This window comes from Plutella xylostella, chromosome 22, assembly GCF_932276165.1.
Source record: "Plutella xylostella chromosome 22, ilPluXylo3.1, whole genome shotgun sequence".
Classification (NCBI taxonomy): Eukaryota; Metazoa; Arthropoda; class Insecta; order Lepidoptera; family Plutellidae; genus Plutella; species Plutella xylostella.
Window position 1 is genome coordinate 1,895,903 of NC_064002.1, and position 23,979 is coordinate 1,919,881.

General features: G+C 42.4%; 1 protein-coding gene across 1 annotated transcript; it reads left to right on the forward strand.

The window, feature by feature from the left end:
* Positions 1 to 645: 645 nt before the first annotated feature.
* LOC105396504 lies at positions 646 to 23,700 on the forward strand. Its single transcript, XM_048629019.1, has 22 exons — positions 646 to 2,077; positions 2,576 to 2,719; positions 3,145 to 3,257; positions 3,696 to 3,843; positions 4,352 to 4,484; positions 5,627 to 5,757; positions 6,522 to 6,725; positions 7,196 to 7,339; positions 7,710 to 7,874; positions 8,153 to 8,294; positions 9,938 to 10,072; positions 10,683 to 10,890; positions 11,483 to 11,648; positions 11,950 to 12,120; positions 12,860 to 14,582; positions 14,791 to 14,989; positions 15,465 to 15,648; positions 16,933 to 17,111; positions 17,491 to 17,684; positions 21,120 to 21,311; positions 21,580 to 22,875; positions 23,096 to 23,700. The coding sequence occupies exons 1-22, from the start codon at positions 1,115 to 1,117 to the stop codon at positions 23,257 to 23,259; spliced, it is 7,098 nt and encodes a 2,365-aa protein (XP_048484976.1). The 5' UTR covers positions 646 to 1,114; the 3' UTR covers positions 23,260 to 23,700.
* The last annotated feature ends 279 nt before the right edge of the window (positions 23,701 to 23,979 follow it).

Consider the following 23,979-nt stretch of genomic DNA (forward strand, 5'->3'; position numbering starts at 1 on the left):
GAGCAACAATTCAAAAGGGCTACCTGGTAACTAATCACGTATAGTTTCAAGTGCTCGCATTGCCGCTTGGCGCTTGAAAATATACACGATTAGTACGCAGTGGTAACTGCTGCAGTATATTTTCAAGCCATAATTTTGGCCCAACTTACTTGAAAATATACGCGATTAGTGCGTAATGGCCTTGTATACTTTCAAGTAAATCATGGCACCATTTTAATTTGAAAATATACGCGAGCAGTCCCAACCTCTGCGTTTTGGCCTTGTATAGTTTCAAAACACGCGCATACGATCGTGTGGCTGAAACTGTCCGCGGACGACGTGAAAAAATTAAAGCAAATAGTAATCCGTATTTTAAGCATACGCGTACACGTTCACCTTAGCACTTGACAAAACAAAAATAAAATTTGCACCACAGACTTTCCTTCATTCATCCTCGGACACTCATTCATTCTTTATCCATAGACAATGGCAAAAATCGATAAACAATGTTGCCAGGATCAAATTAAGTTCATGTAACTTTATCGTTTTGTTACAATGCAATACGGATGTATTTACTTTGACAGAATAACACGATCTTCTGTAAATCACCCACTAAGCTCAAGAAATCCCTATACAATTAACAACCTTAATGATGAAAAGGTTAAAGTTTATACATTTCCTTGTGACATCTTCTGACAATTTTTGTAAACACACGCTTGTCGAATTTAATTGTGGGTAATGGCTTCCTAATAATTGCAGAAATTATTTCGCATTATTGACAATTAAAAGTACCAAACACAATGTATTTTGTTGTTGATACACGGTATCAATCGGCTCAGTGACTGGTGTTATGGATCATCCGGCGCTTTTCATTTCGGGATTTATTGTTTCAGCGTCCTGTGGGAACGGCTACAAAGAACTTAAATCTGAGCGAAAATTTCAATGTATTTGTAGCCGAAATCAGTTGATTTTCTAGCTAATTTCTGTGTGAATGTGTAGTTACTTCAGTGTTTTAGTTAACAACTATTGTAAAAGCTTCAGTTATCCGGTAAATACAGTGTTGACTCTTGCTGTTGTTTCGTGAACATGAGAGTGATTCGAAGATAGAGCCTCCGCGCAGCAGTCAGTTTGTGCGATGGACAATGCTGGCGTGAAGAAGCTGGTGACCAGTATGAAGGGGTCGGAGGGGATGAAGTCTGAAGAGTCTGATGATGAGGTGTGGGACAGCGACGACGATGACGACACCATCGCGAGGATCCAGCGCGCGCACTACGCGGCCACGGCGGCGGCGGGCCGGCGCCGCCCCGCGCCCGCGCCGCGGCCCCGAGCCATGAGCCAGAAACGAAAAATGGAAGCCGTCAAAACTTTCCAAGACTTCACCAAGAGGCTCAAGAAGGACACGGGCATCAGAATCCGCGGTCTCGTTGGCAATAACGTCCTAGAACTAGCTGACTTCTCCAGTGAAGAGGAGGCCAAGTCCGACAGTGACGGGCTGTCGGAGGAGGAGTTTGTGGTCAACCCGAGTGCTGTGGAGGAGTTGGACGAGGAGAATGAAAGTTACATCGACCCTGAGACTGGGGATATTGTGGAGAGAAAGAAAACTAGTCCCGCTAAACCCCCACCCAAGGCAGAGGTTGTGGAGGAAAAACCAACTTTGCAAGAGAGTCCTCCTCCTGAGAAGGAAAAAGATACTGAGAAAGTTGAGGCTGCAGATGTAGATGAAGGTGTGGATGAAGATCCCCTAGATACTGTGGCAGAGGAAGACGGAGAACCTGAAGATGATGAAACTACAGAAATGGAGGGTGATGAGGAGACAGAGAATTCACAAGAACCTCAAACATTATCCATAAATGACATATTAAACGAAGGAAATATGGACAGAGAGGCAAATGTAGAAATGTTGGCTGAGGTGGAAGGCAGTGAGTGTACAGAGAAAACTGCTGAGGAACTTCTTGGTATGAAGGCGGAGGAGACCAGTCAAGATCAGGACTATGAAGGGGCGAAAGATGCGACGGAGGGTGAGAAACCTGCAGGGGCTGAAGGGGAGGATGCAGATAAGGATAAGAGTGAGGAACAGAAGGCCGAGGGTGATGATGATGTGAGTACTGCAATTTTATTATTTTGAAATAAGAATTACCTATTTAGACAGCTTTACTTAACTTGTATCAAAACCACAATTTTAATAAATTCTAAGGAATCCTATTCCTATATACTGGGCAGTGACGATTTAAAATAGCTGGAACTCAAAAAGTATCTACACAATGTAGCTTCAATACAGTAGTCTATTTACTTGGGAAAATACTCATCATGGGCTCAATATCACATTAAATACTGGGTGTCCTGTAAATGGGTGCCCAGTGACTCACGGGGTCAATTTGGACCCCCTGGGCTGGTAGCATGGGGCGCATTGAAGATATGACAGAGAATTTTTGTCACATTTTAAATGCGCCCCCCTACTAGCTCTTCTGACCCCCTGAGTTACCCCCTTTCTGTTGGTCCACTATTTACGGGACAACTTGTATAGTATCTCATGAAAAACTTAAATTCTACCTCCTTATTCCACTCCACTATAACCAACCCCTACCCCTCATTACAGAAGAAGGCGGGAGCTCTCAACGTGCGGCGCAACATCCGCGAGGTGATGGACGAGAAGCAGCTGGACGCGTCCACGCTGGCGGCGCAGCGGCAGGAGTCCGAGCGTCTGGCCAGAGTGCAGGAGCAGCAGAGGATCATTAGAGAGGTGAGAGGGCTTAGTTGAAACATTAATTTGGCAAGTTTCGTTTCTCCATTCTTCTCTTAAGATAAAAGACCCCTTCCCAATGGACAGTACCTAACTTCTAAGTAAATTCAACATTAATTAATAAATAAAAAATATACACACACACACAGACAGCCAGTATACGACAGGCAGAGTTTTCGCCATAATCTCCATGCTTGGCAGGCGGCTAAGATATCACACAACACAAACATTTAACAAGACCTAAGGACAAATATCAGCCCCATCCGGGAATCGAACCTGGAACCTTCGGCATAGCAGTCAGGGTCACTAAACACGTAACCACTATACAATTCGATCGTTTCATAGTTCTAGTAGTCAGATACCCTCTTGTACATACCATGAACTTTAGCCATGAATATTTGAAATAAACAAAGTCTATTGACCAGGTGCAACGGCAGATCGCTATCAACCGACAGAACAAGGTGCATCAGAAGACGATGTCGCTGCTGCAGGGAGGGTCGTCCATCTTGAAGAAGGGTGTCGCTGGCAACAAACTCAAGTGAGTTATTTTTATAAGTCCTTTTGTACCTATAACGTTATATTTACCATTTCGCACGTCTCTATCACAAAATGACCGTCCTGTCATAAGTAGGTACCTCTTTTGTATATTCCACATTCATAATAAACCTTTTAATAAATTGAATATCATTTTCAAAACCATGAAAGTTATGTAAGCTTCATCTCATTCTGGAATAAGTTTAAACGAAGTTTGCACTCAAACACTAGTAGTACGATTGCCCTTCCAACAAGATAACTGATGTTATATTACCAAAACTTAATAAAAACTTTCAAGGAGCTCTACTACCAGTCATGACCATCATGTTCAAAATGTCATTATGAGAGTGGCAATGGCAGTATTACCTAAATAAACATTCAATAGATATATAAAATCCAAAGCTTTATCTTTGAGCCAGCACTAATCTCCACACCTCCACAGCCTGCCCAACACGGTGCTCGTGAAGCTCCCGTCCGGAGAGATGAAGAAGACGACCATGAAGCAGGGGCAGGTGGAGGTGACCCGCGTCAAGGCCACCACCTCGGGGCCGCCGCCGAAGAAGCCTGAACAGAAGACTGATAAGAAAGAGGTGAGTTTATTAGTCCTGGGTATGAGAGACCGGTAAAATTAAGGTACAAAAAAGGACTATACCCAACAGTGGGTGATGATGATAACGTGGTACACAAGAGTTGACCAATGATACGAAAGCATAATATGGTTCACATTACCCATCTCCTTTGACCTCCTATACTCCACACCTTTTGCCTACTCCTTTCCTCTCCCCATTGCATCTATTACACTCCATCCCCTACAATTCCCTATATATTCCTTTCACTATCTTCCACTTTCACAACCTTAACCTACAATTCATCCTTTTTCCATCACTTCCCTCCACTTTCCTCCCTTTCATAGCTATTCAAAATACACATTGGTTACACATAACAGGGGGTAACACATTGTCAACTTCGGATTTTAATATTGCTGTCGTTTTAATAATCAGTGACGCGATAAACTTTTCAAACGATATCCATATTGATTTTTGAATTTCCTATATAGTGTAGAAGTAGACAATAATATCCCTATTCCCTTCCTTGCAGGTGGTGGAGATAGTGGACAGCAGCAGCGGCGAGGAGTCATCGTCTTCCTCCTCGGACTCGGATGACTGCATCATGCTGTCCGACTCGGAAGTGCCCCCTAGTCCTGAAGCAGAGGACGACCCAAACAACTCCGGTATGGACCTTGTTTTGTTACAGCATTTGTATTACTAAGAATAGTACTCTGAACTGCTGGACAGAGCATAAAAAGTGCTATAGTCGTTTGCAATAGAATCCAACAATCATGTAAACAAATATGGCGGACTGACATTGACCGCGTATTGTTTATGCCCATAGTGATGTCATAGTGTTCTAATTAGATTAAATATATAAGCCATAGACTATAAAATAAGATTATATATAAAAAAGTGTTTATTAAAACAAATTTAAATCTTCGTCTTCTTCATCATCACTATCAGAAGTGTCGCCGGTGACCGTAATTATAAATGGAACCACTGTGTCATCGCTTGCCGTGTCTAAAAAGCCCTCGAGCTTTTTCATTTCTTTCTCATCCTTTTTTCGTTTTGGTTAATTATATTAAGCTCTTGAAAATTATTTTTTATTGTATTCAAATAATATTAAATTAAAATAATTTATGAAATTAAAATTAAAAGATAACTTCAGATTACGAACAACACTAACTTTTCAATGACTTATAGAGTTCAATGAGTAAAAAACTAAGATGACAGCTTGTCAAATACTTCGAAATTTTTACGTTGCAAATGTTTTAACAAATTTAACTTATAAATACAAGTTAAATCGTGTTGAAGATAATGTGAAAACAATGGTGCGTTCGTTGAAATCAGACTATGTTCATAGTTGATCGTCAAATGTATGTGATTACGGAGTAATCGTGACAATTTGGTTTGTTTACATGATTGTTGGATTCTATTGCAAACGACTATACGATACTCTATTCTCACTTGAGAAGATATGCAACATGTAAAAAAATGCCAAACCAAAGTCATGATTATATCATAAACCCGTAATCATCACACAGCTAAACACTAGCTTCTCCCAAGGATCGCTACAACACTCTGTCTTCGGTCTTGCTTGCTCATCTAGCTACTACCGGCTTTTTGAATAATATCGTCGTCAGTCAAGCGGGCCGGAGAGTGTCACGTACTACGCATGCTATTACATACGCATCTCCACTCGAGAACTCGTTATGTTACAGTAATATCACACTCTTGCGTTGCGGTGCCGCCCGGCTTCGCTGGCTGCCCAGACCTTTAGTATTCTGACCATCAGTAGTAAAATTTATCCTATTCTTCGCAGGTCTCCACGTGAACGACGCCTACAACTTACCAGACGAACAAGGCCGAGTGCTCATCAACCTCGGGCACGCGGAGTCCGAGCAGGACATCTTCCTGGCGCCGCAGATAGCCAGGATCATCAAGCCGCACCAGGTATGACGTCACAGCAGGTATGACGTCACAGCAGGTATGACGTCACAGCAGGTATGACGTCACAGCAGGTACGACGTCACAGCAGGTATGACGTCACAGCAGGTATGACGTCACAGCAGGTATGACGTCACAGCAGGTATGACGTCACAGCAGGTATGACGTCACAGCCTCGGACACGCGGAGAGCGAGCAGGACATCTTCCTCCGGCCGCAGATAGCCAGGATCATCAAGCCGCACCAGGTATGACGTCACAGACCAGCTTGTGTGGTACAACCGAGAGATGACCCGGATGCACGTATACACACTAAAATCAGGCTGCGTCATTGCTGCAATAGATAGCGCCCATGAGAAATTAAGTCGCCTGGTTTCTGCACCTTCCCCCGCACTTCCATGGGGACCTAAAAATGCTACCTGTGCAGTGGTAAACTTACTGCCAGTTTCTATATCTCTATCTATCCATAACTGTAAGTTACTTTCATACGATTTTGACATAATCCAAAGTAACAATCTGTCAAAATCGTATGAAAGTAACTACCAGTTATAGATAGATAGGTTATAGAAACCGGCAGTTAACGTAATAAAGTTTTTATCTGTTGGAATATCAGGCTAAAAGCAGCCTACTTCAATCCACAAAAAAAATATCATAACGTCGCAACCCAACAGCGATACATTACGTTTTCCTTTTTGTACATGAAATTCTCACATAAATCTAATCGCCGAGAACCTTTATAAAAACCCATAACCAACCATCATTTTCCTTCCAGATCGGCGGCGTCCGCTTCCTATTCGACAACATCATAGAGTCCGTCGACCGGTTCGCCACTTCCACGGGCTTCGGCTGCATATTGGCGCACTCTATGGGGCTGGGCAAAACTCTTCAGATCGTGTGTTTTACGGACATATTCCTGCGACACACCACGTCCAAGACCGTGCTTTGTATCATGCCGATTAATACGCTGCAGAATTGGGTAGGTGGATTAGTTCTATGTGGATAGGTGTTTTATTCGTGTCCGTGTTTACAGAAAGATAAGTATTTTATTTGTGTCTGTTTAGTTTAGGAAACCAAACTGGGTAGCATGGAGGCACGCCTAAACAAGTGACTGTCAAATACCTCTGCTATTATTGTCGCTAGAGATATTAGTGTTATATGGAGTGTTGCAAAGGTGCTATTTTAAGCCGAAAGAGGGTAGCTCCTTTGTTGTGAAGTATGCACCCCCATTCGGCTTACTATACCTACCACATTTGCAATACCCTGTATAGGTAGTGGTTTTTATTAGCAATATGAACCGTTCTGTTTGTCACTACTGGTACAACTATAGTTTTCAAAACGTCTCTAGGAAGGTAACAGTGACCAAGACACGTATTGGCAGTCATATTTAAGTGTTTCTATAACTGTATGCGTTCTAAACGCAAGTTTAAATTTGTCCTCTATCCCCAGGTGGCAGAGTTCAACAAGTGGCTCCCTCTGGACCCGACCAACAACCCGCTAGCGGCGCAGGGCGAGGTGCGGCCAAGGAACTTCCCCATATACGTGCTGAACGACAGCCACAAGACTCTGCAGATGAGGGCTAAAGTTGTCAAGGTGAGTAATAATAATAGAAGTTGATTTGGGATAGGTATCCTACGTTACTATAAGAGTATAATTTATTTGTAATGTTTACTCCTAAACTAAATAAAAAAGAAAAATATATGACTACACCCATTTCATATACTTAGTATAGGTGAGTTTCCAATAGACATGTACGGTGCACGTATCTTATCTAGCCATCCAAAAAGTTACACTATTGAGCGATATAAGACACCCTGCACTGGCCATCATATTCACCAGCGACGTATCAAAGCAGTTATGATAGGTTGTCGCCATGGCGTCCTAGCCTAGTGAAGCAGAGCTCCTAGTATAATTATGTCTTCATAGTTAAGAAGGTTATGTAAACCTTTTCTCTGCCCTTTAGGACTGGACGACAACCGGCGGCGTACTCATGATAGGCTACGAGCTGTACCGCCTGCTCAGCATGAAGAAGGACAAGAAGCCGCGCAAGACGCGCAAGAAGAAGGATGATGATAAGGACAAAGATGACAAGAAGGACAAGCCGGAGCTGGCGAATGATGATACGCAGGTGGGTGACAGGAATTTTTTTAAAATCAAGGGTGGATTTAGCTTATTGTTGGGCTTTGGTCAAATTAATGTTCGGAATTTATAGACGTTATAGATACGTGTATTAGCTGGGTAGCATTGTGTTCGTACTGTTATTTATCAATGACATTAACGTCTTATAACGCTCTTATCACCACTCCCCACTGTTGAATACCAATGGTGTGCGGTTTGCTCTGTGTTCTGTATTATATTGTTGTCTGTGTTTCATATCACAGTTTTAATATTGTTCCAATGCCACAGGGCTCGGACATAACGAACCAGTCGAAGCTGTCAGAAGAGACGAAGGACAAGGAAGATGGAGACGCGAAGGTCGACGACGACGCTAAGAAAGAAGAAAAGAAAGAAGATGAGCCTAATAGTGAAGAGAAGAAACTGTTGGACGGTATGTGCTGATATTTTATTCTTAGAGCATTACACCAACTTCGCATATACACAACCAAAATAAATGTTTCGAGATTCATTATTTTGTTCACTTATTGCATTACAATATAAAATTAAATCCCTGTTTGCTAGGTTCTTAAACAATCCGAATAGTGGTCTACTAGTCGACATAGGGGGAGATACCTACATGATATAATTTTACCATATCAAAAGTGACAAAATGTTTAACGAGATATAAGCATGGAAGTAATAATACAACAGGAATGCGCACTGCACCGAATAAAGGAGCCGACAGAGATAGTCAGCACGGAGCCCTCCATCTCTTTCTATTTTTGGTGACCATAATTTTAGGTAATTCATAAGACAACACTTCTAATCTATCATGTCGCGAATAGGTGTCGATGGTCTCAAAGTCACCTATTATTCGAATAATTCGATTGCAATATAGGTACGAATGTATTTTGGTGATATGACAATTGAGTAAACAAATGGGGTGAAAGTAAAATTTGTATAAATGTGTTGTTGCAGCGCAAACTGCAATGTAATATTGATATGTTTTTTTTCCATATCAATTAGATATTCCCAAGGTTTGAACTAGCAACAACAATCTGTCTTTTTACCAAATTCTACTAAGATGGACTGGTTTTAATTAGAGAGTTAGGATTGACGTGACGTAAATAATAAGATGAGCGAAATCAAACAACACACATTTTTATAATAAGTATAATACAAGTAAATAAAATTAAGTTGGGTCTAGTGTTGACAAGAAAGTGTCAAAACAGGTTAACATTAAACGCAACTATGTACCTAAAACGTGTTTACTCTGTGGGTGTTCCGTTTACATAGTCTAGTTGATGAAAATCATAAGATTTAAAAAAAATTATCTCAACCTAAGTGCTTCCGCCGGTTTTAAGCTTGATAAATTATCTTATAATACTCATATCTATCAGCAAAAAAATCAACAGCTCATAACTCTTTACCAGCCTTATAAGATAACAGCCACAATAATACCTAATGATACTTAGGTATAAAATAAAATAAAAAGTTGAATGAAACAGGTCCTAATTAATGGAAAGTGATTCAAAAGTACGAATGAATGGTAACCCTAACCATAACGTCTCTCACAACAGTATAAACGTCATCCGTCATCTTGACAACTTCGGTCTTGTCGTAAAGTATTTAGAAAAACTACCAATATTTTTTATGATATTATTATTCATACAAATACCAAATATTTCATTAAAATTACATGTTTATAATGATTTATAACAAATTTGTTTTTGAAAATGATATGATATACAGTAGTCTATGAGTTAATTTAATATTTTTTTTGCATAGCTCTCTTCGTACAAAATCTACTGAAGTTTACACAACTAAATCCTGGCAATTGTTAGAAAGAGAGGAAGGGCTCTGTGGTAACCCTCTCTATCGGCTCGCGGCCTCTTTCACTTCAAATATAAATCTTAAGGTGAATTGGTTAGGTCTATTTTTGTTTGCATCATTTTGGTGAGTGCGCATTCCTGTTGTATTATTACTTCCATGGATATAAGTGTGTTGTGAAATGTCGACCTATATTTTATCAACAGTGCACCTTTCCATCCCCACAAATACATTCCATAATCGCCCTTATTTCCACACCCACAGAGATGTACGCGGCGCTAGTGAAGCCTGGGCCGGACCTGGTGATCTGCGACGAGGGCCACCGCATCAAGAACTCGCACTCGAATATATCGTATGCACTCAAACAGATGCGGACTAAACGACGCGTCGTGCTCACTGGTTAGTATCGGAAACAGTCGTCTTCTTTTTCACCGAAATCGATAAAGGTGGAGGTTCTCAATTCTTCTGTATGTATGTATTTTTTTATGTAGGTATGTTCACCAATTACTACACCATTACATAATAAGACGAATGCAAAAAATATATTCCGTTTTGGTCAAAGCTTATGATACAAAATATTTTTTGACGTAAAAGGAATCTGATTAATGTTTCCGAAATAGTACGCACGCTCAGATTTATACACACAGTCCTATCTCCACACACACATATTTATGAAATCAACAACCCAACACATAAGCATCATCAACGAAATACACAACAAAACACGTAAGCGGCCTTTGATGGAAATTGGCCTGTCACAAGGACCGCTACAACACTGTCTGTCCTGACATCGTCCTTCCTCATACAGCCACTACCGGCCACCTATCTGAGATCCAGCGGGCTGGAGGGCGTCCCACGCTGTTCTTGCCTGTCACAACTGACGCAACTTGAACTTGTATCGTTCTGACAGATGTTTGACACATAAGCGTTGTTGCGTAAGGAATTTTCACTTCACAACACTACTATGTCAACACTGAATAATATACTAACAAAACCTCTATTTCAACAGGTTACCCCCTCCAAAACAACCTACTAGAATACTGGTGCATGGTCGACTTCGTGCGGCCCAACTACCTCGGATCTAAGACTGAGTTCTGCAACATGTTTGAGCGACCGATCCAGAACGGACAGTGCATAGACTCTACGCCTCAAGATATAAGGCTCATGCGGTATCGGGCGCATGTGCTGCATTCGTTGCTTGTGGGTTTCGTGCAGAGGTATGTAGTTGTTTTTAAAATATAGATTTTTTTACATACAATATAATTGAAATGGCCAATATACAGAGAAATCGATACTACTCGTAAAATAATCGTCCAACGCTCAACATAGTCAAGTCCTCTTTCAAAGAACGTCACAATACACAGCTACTTATCTAAGTTCATGGGACCATCAATAGCTGGAGTGAATAATTTGACTGTTACCGCAATAAACAACACTCCACTCGAAAACTTGTCTACCCAATCGGTTACCTCGTTTAGTAAAGCGAATATGATCTGCTAATTGATCACCTTTATTAACTTGTGCTCATAGTCTTAACATACTCTTTCAAATAACACATTTCCTCTCAAATTCAAATTCAAATTCAAATTCAAATCTTTATTGCATTCCATAATTAGTGTTACATAAGGTGTTAAAATAATAAACAAGCGATCATTATGGACCCGGGAGGGCACAGCAATTTTCTATTAAGAGAAGGAAGGAGGAGGACTTAGCATTTGCATAAATAAATTTAGTTAGATTAAATAATTTTATCTTATTAATATTATTATTATTTTAATTAATTTACTCTTATTTCATCTCCCACCACAGACGCTCCCACGCCGTCCTACAATCAACACTTCCTCAAAAAGAAGAGTTCGTGCTTCTAGTGCGTCTGACGGCGCTGCAGCGGCAGCTGTACGAGCGCTTCATGAACGAGGTGGTCCGCGTCGCCGCCGTGCCCAACCCGCTCAAGGCCTTCGCCATATGCTGCAAGGTATCGCATTAAAATCTCCATCACTTTTCTGTGCAGAAGTTGCATTATGAAACAGCTTCCCATGTCTTGTTACATTGCAAAGGCGTGGAGACACTACGATCAAAACCCCTCGGATCTCCGGGGTCCCTCCGGGAAGTAATAAGCAACCTAGGTCGTCTACTGGCTTTCTGGCGTGAGCTTGGGTGGCTTAAGCATAATAGCTAGTCATGCCATAGGTATTTCACGCATAGGTGGCCCACCTTAGTTTTGTATATATAGATAATTATTGTGCCTATTACCAAGCGTCCATTTTCCCCCACAGATCTGGAACCACCCGGACGTGCTGTACAACTTCCTGCGCAAGCGCAGCGAGGCCAACGCGGCGATAGAAGAGGATCTGGACCTGGAAGAGCTCGGGGGCGTGACCAAGGCGGGCCGCGCCGCCCGGAGTAGGGCCCCGCCGAGGAGACAAGCCAAGCCACGGGGGGCTAAGGTATTAATAATAAAACATAGCTTAAATGATACAGATACAGAAATGCCGGTCTCATCGCGATCTCCAAAAATAAGATAGATAGATAAAGGTAGGAGTAGGTTGTAGAACCAGAGTAAAACATTGGAAAGGGGCATTTAGGTGTACTTACTAAATATTAACGGGGCTAAGGTATGAGCATTGTTATTACACTCAATTGCACACACAACAGAATATTGTACAAACATTTGAAAAGTTAACACAAGACAAGTATGCGAAGGCAGACTTATGCCAGAAGGCGACTATGGGTATGCAAAGGCGGACTTATGCCAAAAAGCGACTTGGACCTCGAGTAGCTAGCCGTCGATGATGACCTGGACCTGGAGGATCTCGGGGGGGACCAAGGCGGGCCGCGCCGCCCGGAGTAGGGCCCCGCCGAGGAGACAAGCCAAGCCACGGGGGGCTAAGGTATTTGGACTTATTTTGATAGACAGTTTAACTGTTACGTAAAATGATGGTTTTGTTGTGTTTTAAAGCCGTGAAGAACAAAACAAAGGTGTTTTACGCGTCTGTGTATTGTGTATCTGCGTGAAGTACCTTAGCTTACAAAAAAATGAATGTGTCTTATTGGTTGCAAAATAGAGTAAAATCTATTTGACATACTAAAATAATTATGACATACAAAGGTTTTATGAAGTAGTATTTCTGCAGTAAATATGTACATAATTTAGTCCCTATTTCAATTCCGCTTTTCTGGTTTCAGGGTGCGCCAAAGAAACCTGCGGCGACTATAACACCAAACACATCCGGACCTCCAAAGATGCCTGGAGACCCGAACAACTACGGAAACCCCCCATTCGCACCGAACGGACAGCCTTACGGACCCCCCGTCCCGTACGGACCCAACCAAGAGGGTTCCTACCCGCCCTACCAAAACTATCAGAACTCTGGACCTGGCTACTACCCTCCAAACCAAGGTTATAACCAGAACTACGGGAATAACTACTACCAACAACCGCCATACGGAAATAACTACCCGAATCAATACCCGCAACAGAACAACCAAGATCCTAATTACAATCAAAACTACTGGGGCAATAATAGCAACTACTACGGACAGTCAGGGTATTATAATAACCCTCAGTATCCAAATAACCAAGGACCGCAAGGCCAGCCGCCCCCAGATTACAATAACGGGCAGCAATTCCCACCGAACTACCCCCCAAGGCCGACTGACCAGGCTTACCCTGGCGCCATGCAACCCTACCCTAACAATCAAGAAGGCTATCCAAACCAACAACCTCCGTACCAACAAGGCCCCTACCAAAACCAGCCGGGTTACCCTGGCTATAATAACGCTAATCCAACCCAAGGGCCTTCGTACCCTCAAACACCGCAGAATTACCCTAACCAACCCTACCCAGCACCATACCCTGGGAACTCAACATATAATAACCCAGCGGCTCCATACAACCCACAGTATGGGGCACAGCCCAGTAACTATCCAGGGTTCCCCAATACGCCTCAAGGACAAACACCGAACAACATGCCAAGCGATCAAGCGGCTATCAAAAATGAACCGGCGAATACTTATCCTGAAGCTGTTAAGACTGAAACAGAAATGCCTCCCAATGCTCCCATAGTGCCGTATCAAAATCCCGCCTTCAATTATAATCAGCCGAATACTTCTGGCTTTCCCAACCAAGTTTCTGCAGATCCTGTTAATAATTACCAGCCTCCGTATGAAGGATTTGGCAATATGGAGACGAAACCTCCTTTGGGAAGCTCTGGCAGTCCTGTAACTTCTTGGCCGATCATAAAAACTGAAGTTGATAGACTCAAAAACGAAGCGAAAACTGAAGTGAAATCAGAATCGGACGGTGAGGTCAAAATCGAAGACTTGGACACGAAAAAGATCGTAAAAGATGAAAGTAAAAAGGACCTGAAAGTGGAACCGGCAATAAAAGAATCTCAACCGGAGGTAGCAGAAAAGAAGGATGAGAAGTCTAAAACGGATGCCGCTAAAAGCGATTCTGAATCGGAAGAGGAACCCGTTAAGAAAGGAAAGCAGAGGGGTAAAGGTAAAGAGCCTAAAAAAGGAGACAGCAAACGAGGTCCCAAAGGCAAAGCGAAGCCGCGAGGAAGAAAAGATAGAAAGACATCTAAAGAAAACGAGTCAGATTCCGAAGAGAGTGAAAAAGAAGAGAAAGTCACAAGAGAAGAAGAATTAGCTATCATGAAGAAAGCCGAAGAAGTAACTTATGATTGGGCGGCAGAATTACTAAAGGATTACATACCTGGAATAATTGAGAATTCGGCAAAGATGGAGTTGTTCTTCTACATTCTAAACGAGAGTATAAAATTAGGAGACAGATTATTGCTGTTCAGTCAGAGTTTGTTTACGCTGAATTTGATCGAGGACTTTTTAGAAAGAAACTATATACCTGGTACTAACTGCTTATGGCAAAGGAATACTAACTACTATCGTAAGTACTTTCTTTTGACTATCTACCTACATATCATAATCTGATCTGAATTTTATAGCAAAGCATGAAGCTTACGATGTAGATAACGATCCGAAAGGTTCACATGTTAAATATCTAAAGAAATACTGCAAAAAACTTATCTTTTTACCCCAAACTATATTATGCTTACGCATGAACCCATACGTTAATCTCTAACTCTCTCTTCCAGGTCTGGACGGTTCAACTCACGCGCTTGAACGAGAGAAGCTTATAAACGAGTTCAACGCTAACCCTCACGTCTACTTGTTCCTGGTATCCACTAGAGCGGGCTCTCTGGGTATCAACCTGGTGGGAGCTAACAGAGTTATCGTGTTCGACGCCAGTTGGAACCCTTGTCACGACACGCAGGCTGTTTGTCGGGTTTATAGGTTAGTAGTAACCGATCATCGTTATCATTAGCCAACATACATACACATACTCACGCCTGTCTCCCAGAGTGATAGGCAGAGACTATGGATCCTGCCACGATCCTGACATACCCCTTTCGCTTCCTCTACATTCATAAGTCTCTTCATATCACCTACAATCGGGTTAAATATAACTGCTCGATATAGGCGTCTCCTAAGAACCAACAACACTATGTACTCAGTCTTTTTCATCTAATTATACTACCAGCTTCCTGCCATAGATCGTGGGTCTAGTGAGCTAGGTATTCGTGGTCATACATAAAAGTACAAATTGTCTCCTAAGGACCAACTATGAGCCTATGAGTGGAAAACTTATCTTTTGTTCACCTAAACAATATCAAGGTTCTTGTATGTAGATAATATGGCGTGTAAAATTTTACAGTTAAACAACGAGGTTTATTGTAACAATTTAACTCAAATTCCCCTTCCCTTTCAGATACGGCCAAAAGAAGCCCTGCTTCGTGTACCGCTTCGTAATGGACTGCTGCCTCGAGAAGAAGATCTACGACCGACAGATCAACAAGCAGGGCATGGCGGACCGCGTGGTCGACGAGTGTAACCCTGACGCCGTGCTGTCCATGAAGGAGATCACCAACTTGTGCTTCGACAATGACGAGAAGGTAACTAATGATAAAAAAAAGATAAAAAGATGAAAATTATTTATTCGGTGTCCAGCACCACACACCAAAAATCCACAAGAAAATACACAAAAAAAAAGTAAATAACAAATAAAATCCTTATATAATATAATCTTATTAGTAATAGCGGTGTGTTGTTGTCAAGCACCGAAAAGGCCCGCGCCTCAGCTAATGTAGACTATAGTAGAGTCGACATGTGCATCCGTTGAGGGACAGATCAACAAACAGGGCATGGCGACCGCGTGGTATCCATGAAGGAGATCACCAACTTGTGCTTCGACAATGACGAGAAGGTAACTACTATGTCTACTATTGTAGAGTCGACATGTACATCCGTTGAGGGACAGATCAACAAACAGGGCATGGCGGACCGCGTCGTGTCTATGAAGGAGATCACCAACTTGTGCTTCGACAATGACGAGAAGGTACCTTATGTCTACTGTAGTAGAGTCGACATTTACATCAACAAGCAGGGCATGGCGGACCGCGTGGTCGACGAGTGTAACCCCGACGCCGTACTGTCCATGAAGTAGATCACCAACTTGTGCTTCGACAATGACGAGAAGGTAACTAATTTTATTTTATTTTATTTATTGGAGTACAAACAGAGGCAAACACATCGTAAGATTTCTATAAATTAAATAAAATTATCTAGGTGAATTTACCTCCTAGGACATTCTCACTAAGAAATCTATTACAAACATGAACTCTATAACATTTTAAAAATAATACAAAAACTTTTTAAAGAAAGAAAGACGATTTTAAACTAACGTGCAAAAATATATATATATATATCCCTAGTTATTTAGAAGGCTATGATACATGACAAAATTATAAGCCTCGCAAACACTGTCTACTATAGTAGAGTCGACATGTATGTGTGTCTATAACACGCTCAAATAAAGAAAGGAATAAAAAATGGCGGCCGTTGTATAAGTGGGTTAAGAAAGAACATTGACAGAAATACTAGGTAGAATTTGCTGGAGTCCGGTCGCCATGTTCATATTATTTACTTTACTTTATATCATAAGGAGTAAATTAGCATCGAGGCGTTATGCAGTAAGCAGCTGTTTATTTCACAGGAGTACAAGGAATTAACGTCTTTTATCAGTCAACCGTTAATTCACTGCTGGAGAGCGAGCTGGATCAGAGTAATGAAGCACTATAAATAAATGATGATTTATCTATGTTACCCATACATATACATATTTAATAATTAAGCCATTTTATACTAATAAAAACCAAAAACTCCCCTTAACTCCGCAGGAATCAGAAGCGAAAGACTTATCAGAGCACAAAGACAAGTACATAGACGTGATAATGCAAGGCATCATCGCCCAGCTCGGGACCAGACTCAGCAAGGAGCCCTTCCAACACGAGTCGCTGTTAGTGGATAGGAAGGAGAAGAAACTGTCTAGCGCTGAGAAGAGATTGGCTCAGAGGGGGTGAGTTGTGTAGTTAATCTGTTCAGAATGACGTGTGAATTTTTATATAATTTAAGTTTCTCTCTTGGACCACTAAAGGGGGTATAAGACTCAAATACTCGTGATTGGTGACCCTGACTGGCTCAGCAAGGAACCATGAACCATTCCAGCATCAGTCATTGCTGTTCGATAGGAGTAGAAAACTGTTTAGTGCTGTGAAGATATTGGGGATGGTCTGGTGTTACGTTGCGATGCATAGACTGTACTGCAGTGTAAAGCTGTGAATGTTTTAAAATCTGTTTATTTATTTTATGATGCTATTTTTGGGCATCACAAGTCACCCCATCACAGTAATCATTCCACCCCACACTAACCAACTCAACTTACTCCCCCCCCACAGCTACGAGCTAGAAAAGAAAGCAGCGGCGGCCCCCAAACCCACAACAGCATACCGTACAGTCCGCACAGCAGACGGGTCCATAGTGCAGCGGCCGGTGGCGTCCGTGCGGCCCATGCAGCACGGCGCGCGCTGGATCCCCGCCGACGTGTGGCGCAGACAGGGCATGTCCGCGCAGGAAATGACACTACCTCTAGGTAAGTGACATATTTAGGAAGTTTATTAAATGGTGGATCTGTCGGTGTAAATTTTGTATAGATAGCTCTTATGGTTTAGGAGTTATAAGCGTCTAAAGTTGTAAGTTACTTGGTCATTGGATAGTGTATTAAATGGCGGACCTGTCGGTATAAAAAGTGTGTGGATAGCTCTATCGGTTGCGGAGTGACAAGCGTCTAAAATTCGTAAATAAGACGCATCAAACACGCGTAAGATGGACTTGGCATAGAGCAGCAGACGGGTCCATAGTGCAGCGGCCGGTGGCGTCCGTGCGGCCCATGCAGCACGGCGCGCGCTGGATCCCCGCCGACGTGTGGCGCAGACAGGGCATGTCCGCGCATGAAATGACACTGCCACTAGGTAAATGACATAGTTAGGTAGCTTATTAAATGCTCGATCTGTCGGTATAAATTGTGTCTATATAGCTCTGTTGGTTACGGAGTTATGAGCGTCTAAAGTTGTAAGTTACTTGGTCACTGGATAGTGTATTAAATGGCGGATCTGTCGGTGTAAATTGTATCTATATAGCTCTGTTGGTTGCTGAGTAATAAGCGTCTGAAGTTTGTCAATTTGTCGCATCAAACACGTGTAAGATGGACTTGGCATAGAGCAGCAGACGGGTCCATAGTGCAGCGGCCGGTGGCGTCCGTGCGGCCCATGCAGCACGGCGCGCGCTGGATCCCCGCCGACGTGTGGCGCAGACAGGGCATGTCCGCGCAGGAAATGACACTGCCTCTAGGTAAATGACATATTTAGGTAGCTTATTAAATCTGTAGGTGTAAATTGTGTGTGGATAGCTCTGTTGGTTACGGAGTTATGAGCGTCCAAAGTTGTTCGTTAATTAGACGCATCAATCGGCGCAGGAAATGTCACTGCCACTGGGTAAGTGGGATAGATAGAGTGTTTTAAATGGCGGATTTGTCGGTATAAATAGTGTGTGGATAGCTCTGTCAGTAGCGGAGTTACAAGCGTCTGAAGTTCGTCAATTACTCGCATCAAACATGGGTAAGGTGGACTTGGCATAGAGCAGCAGACGGGTCCATAGTGCAGCGGCCGGTGGCGTCCGTGCGGCCCATGCAGCACGGCGCGCGCTGGATCCCCGCCGACGTGTGGCGCAGACAGGGCATGTCCGCGCAGGAAATGACACTGCCTCTAGGTAAGTGACATAGGTGGATAGTGTGTTAAATGGTGGATTTGTCAGTATAATTTGTGTGTAGATAGCTCTATTGGTTGAGGAGTTATGAGCGTCCAAAGTGACGTGTGGCGCAGATAGGGCATGTCGGCGCAGGAAATGACGCTGCCTCTAGGTAAGTGACATAGATATAGGTAGTGTGTTAAATGGTCGAGATGTTGGTGTAAATTGTGAGTGGATAGGTGGGTTGATTGAGTTGACACTGCCACTATAGATTGGCAACTCCTTGCGGGGTGAAAGACGCGGAGGGGACGAGGTACCCAAGACGACAGCGGGTAGCGGGAGGGGCAGCGGTGAAGGGCAACGCGTGCACTGCATGTCATTGTTACGGCAGTCTCGGCCGCGCAGCCGAGGCGGCAACATGTCTTATATAGTCTGTCATAATTTGAGTGCGACCCACATGAGATCATTGATCCTGAGACCATTAGTCTTAGGATTGGTGTTGAGGCCTTTTTAATATTATTATTAGGTATCTATAATTCGTCAACAAAATAACGTTAAAAACAACAAATCGTATAATGTCTCAATATAGGGGCTTCTTGTAGAACAGCGTACCGGATCAGTCATGCTACGCGGCTAAAGGTTGGTACTGCGCAGTCAGATACGAAAAAGTAAACAACAAAGACGAAGAGTCCATAATATGACAGTGCGTCAGTTGTCAGTTCTTGTAACTAGGAAAGCAACCAAAATTTATGTGATTTAATGAAAGTAATTAATGAGCAAAACACAGAGAAAAATTACAAAATTGATGAAATTTTGAAAGAAAATGGTCATATCCTGCTTCGCCTACCCCCATAATACCACCTGGAATTAAATACTATTGAACTTGTGTGGCGGTACGTGAAAGGCGAGCTCGCAAGAACGTCGATTGACTCTAACTTAGATAAAGAGATAAAAGACTTAGAGTTGCTTTTCTCTAATTATTCGCCTGAAAAGTGGAGAAATTGTGACGACCATGTCATAAAAAATTAAGACGAATATTATAAATCTGATAGAGTATTTGACGATGTATTGGACAGGTATGTTATTGTTTATTTATAATTTAATGTAAATTAAACATAAAATATTATAGGTGTACACTGAACTAATATGACTGGCGTACTCTGGTACATTATACTTCAAAGTAGGTATAATGTTTTTTGGTTTTTGTCTTAGATTTATAATTGAAGTTAATGAAAACGATGATGAAGATGAGGATGACGACGACGATGAACAAGTTCAAACAGAGAGTGAACATGAAAGTGACATGGAAATTGATTTATAAAATAAAACACTTTTAAATATGTTATTAAATTTACTATGTTATTAAAAATAGTAGGGTATTATTAGGTATAACGTAATTTATAAGTAACACCAATGTAATCTGATGTGCAGATAAACTTTTACTAGGTTTAAGTCACATTATTTAGTAGAACAATAATGTAAACTATTAAATGAATAAAATAAATAAAAAAATAAAAAACACGCACTCACGCCTTGTACTAATGTACTCCCTTGCGGGGTAGGCAGAGGTGCATTGCTGCACCCACTTTTCGCCAGAGTGTATGTTAGTCCCAATGTAATAGGGGGCGGGCCTATTGCCATTTTACGGGCACATCCAAGACCCGAGAACAAATATCTGTGTTTAAACAAATATCTGCCCCAGCCGGGAATCGAACCCGGGACCATCGGCTCAGTAGTCGGGGTCACTAACCACTACGCCATTCGGTCGTCGTCGGTAAAATAAATAAATAAATAAATAAATAAAAATAAACATAAATAAATTCAAATTGGTAGATACTCTGAAGGTAAACATCCAAATTTTAATGCTGTCAAACTATAAATTTAAAGCTAAATATGACATTTACGGGAACACTCATAGAATAATATTTTACTTACGTCAGAAATAGTTACAAGCTATCGCGAGATTAATCCGGGCACACTTTTCTACGTGTGTAGCATGTCGTGCTACCTCGCCCCCGCCACTTCTTTCACCCCGCAAGGAGGGTCGCCTCTTGGTAAGTGACATAGATAGATGATGATGATGATGATGATGATAATAAAAGGTAGACAATCGAAATTACAATCTGTAAATGTTAACTGCGTGCAAATACACTGATTAATTGTGATAAGTTCTGTTTGCGAAATTTTCACTATCAATACAAGCAAGGTATTCAATTCAAATAGTATCAAAATCCCACGTTTAATTAATGAAATTGCAACTAACCAACACTCCCTCCACCAGACGTCGTAATCCCGACCAACTCTGCCGAGAAGACCAACATCGTGCTAAAGGCGGGCCAGCGCGTCATGGTGCTGAAGAGCCCCAAGGGCATCTACATGCAGCTCGAGTCCGGCAAGATCATCGCCATCAAGACCTCGCTGAAGGGGCTCGGGCAGAAGGGGGCCGATGGGAAGGAGGCGGTTGGGAAGAAAAGTTAGTATTTTTGAGATTGTTTTGTGTAGATTTTGTGGGTAAAGTGGCTTGTAAGTCATGGCGTATTTGAATTTAATGTAGTGTAGACGTAGACGTGCTCTTACTTCGGCTTGTAGATTAGACAACAAGAAACAGGGCAAAAAGAGCAACAGAAAATATTCTTTGCAATGTTGAAGTAAATGAGCTATGAAATAGTCTGAAGGCAAACTATTCATATAAATTCCTTTATACCGTGCTTATATCTAATTACCTGATTTTTTCTCTACAGTTCTCAGCCGCCCATCATCAGCGAACATACCGGGCTCTCTGAAGAACAACTCGGCCATCACCATCACGTCCAAATCTGGTCCACGCCCGGGCCTCCAGCGCGTCTTGGGCCGGCCCAACATGATGGGACCCAACCGCATAGTGCGGCCCATGATGCCCGGCCGACTGGGGGACATCCGGGGCAGGATACAGGGAGGGGAAATCCGGTCTTACACGGCCAGGAAACTACCCATACAACAGGGCAGAATGATTCGCCCGAACCTACCCGGCTCTCTAAGCATCACCAAGGTGGTCAAGAAACAAAAAGACGAAAATGACAAAGGTGATAAAGAGGCAGAATCCGAAGATGATACTCAAGTACTTGACAGTGACGATGATGAGGGCAGTGATAGCACAAAAACTAGTGAGAAGAAAGATGAAACAAAAGAAAAAACGGATGGTGAGAGTAGTAATACTAGTAATAAGGAGTCTAAACCTGTAGAGGAGAATAAGTCTTCCAGCGTCAACGACAAGGCAAAGAGCGAAGAGCCATCCGAACCGATTGTCTTAACAACAGACGAGAAGTTACCTTCAGAAGATGCCTTCGACACTAAAAGCAACGATTCAAAATCACCGCCTATAGAAGTCAAATCATCACACGAAGAAGCCCGCCCGCCTGTAGAAGATTCTAGAACCATGATGCACGACGATAGGCCATCACCGGACGATGCTAAGGCATCGAAAATTAATTTACTAAAGAATTACAGGCACCAGAGATTAGCCAGTCGAGCGGCTGAGTCCTCGCTCAGCCAACTAGAGAAGACTGCCAGTGTATTGAACCAAGACAGTGCGCCGGCCTTCCGCAAGCATCTCGACAACATCACGCAATCCTACTCACCCACAGAAGAACGGCCGCCAACGAAAGCGGGAAGAAAGAAGAAATCCCCAACGAAAATAGACGTTTCCGAGCAAAACGCGAAGCCAGCACCTATGTCTCACAGCGTGACTAGTCTCCTCGGGCAGTCAGATAGTAAGCCGAGGGAGAGTGATCCTCTACAGACCGCGGTCCCACCGATGGGGCTGAGCCCTAACCCGCGGTTGATGAGTCACCCGATGCACCATGACCCTCACTTATTGGGGCCTGAGCATATGTCTTCCATGGGCGCGGTGAAGGCGCCAACGCCTCTTCACATGGGCGGTCCAGTGCCTTCAGGGCCCAGTCCTGGGCTGGAGCCCAAGGTGCCGCCCATGGCCGTGCCCGGGCAGGCGTACCCGGGCACTCCAAGCCATGATAACCCGTACGCGCAGTATCCTCCTGGTGAGTTGGATTATTTTTATAATTACTGTGATTTTTTTCTGGTAATATTAACACATTTTTCATAATGACGATAGTAATTATTTTGTATCTATTGTAACGTAGGTTTCGAATATTGTAACTATTGATACCTGATTACCACTAAGTAACGAAAAATAAGAGATGATTGTATCGCCTTTAGTCCAATCGTTATTACGCAAACTTAACTTTTTTACCTTTACAGGTTACGGCGTAGGCTACGGAGGTTACCCCAACTCCCACTACTATGGGGGTTACGGCGCACCCCCCTACTACCCCCCGGGGTATGCGGCGACCCCGCCTTACCCCGCGCCGCAAAACCCGCCGCAAAACCCGGACGGGTACCTACCGCCCAACCCGCAGTGGTGAACTAACTGATTGTCAACTACAGTGATAACTTTATAAGTGAAAGTGGTGTTCAGTGAAAAAAGTAACGACATGCGAAATTATTCTTTATGCCAAAAGGACAAAGGAAGAGTAGGATTTGATTTTGTTTTGCAATAAAAATGTATTAGGTAGAATATGGAATTTTGAGGCAAGATCTAAGTTGATTGGGCATAAAGAGTAATTTCGTATGTATCTTTTGGGGAAACTAAAAAGTTGACAGGTACAAAGGATATAGTATATGATCGCAGTCCTCCTATTAGGCTAATCAAGCCTTAGCCTATATTTAATAGCAGTGTGTGTGTATCCGGTCTAGATATTGTGATCGGACACTTAATTAGATGAATTTGTGAAATGTATTTAGGACCTTATTTTTTGCGTCATTTTTGATACTTTTTCGTGTAGAAAATTAAATTGGACTAGTTATTACTTGTTTTACGACTTATATATTTTTTGTAATTTAAGTCAGTCAGTCCCAGTGTCGATATGGATGATTCTTTTTGATATTTTTAATGTGAAGTAAAATGGATTCTTATTTTTCAGCTATACATTATTGGTACTTTATTAATATAGATGTAAATATGGTCAGCACCCAGATTCATAAATAGCTTTACACTTTCAACCACCGGCACCGTCGTGTTTCATTGAATAAATCGGTGGTTTGTAAGTTTGACAAGGTACAAAAGTGTAAAACTACTTATGATG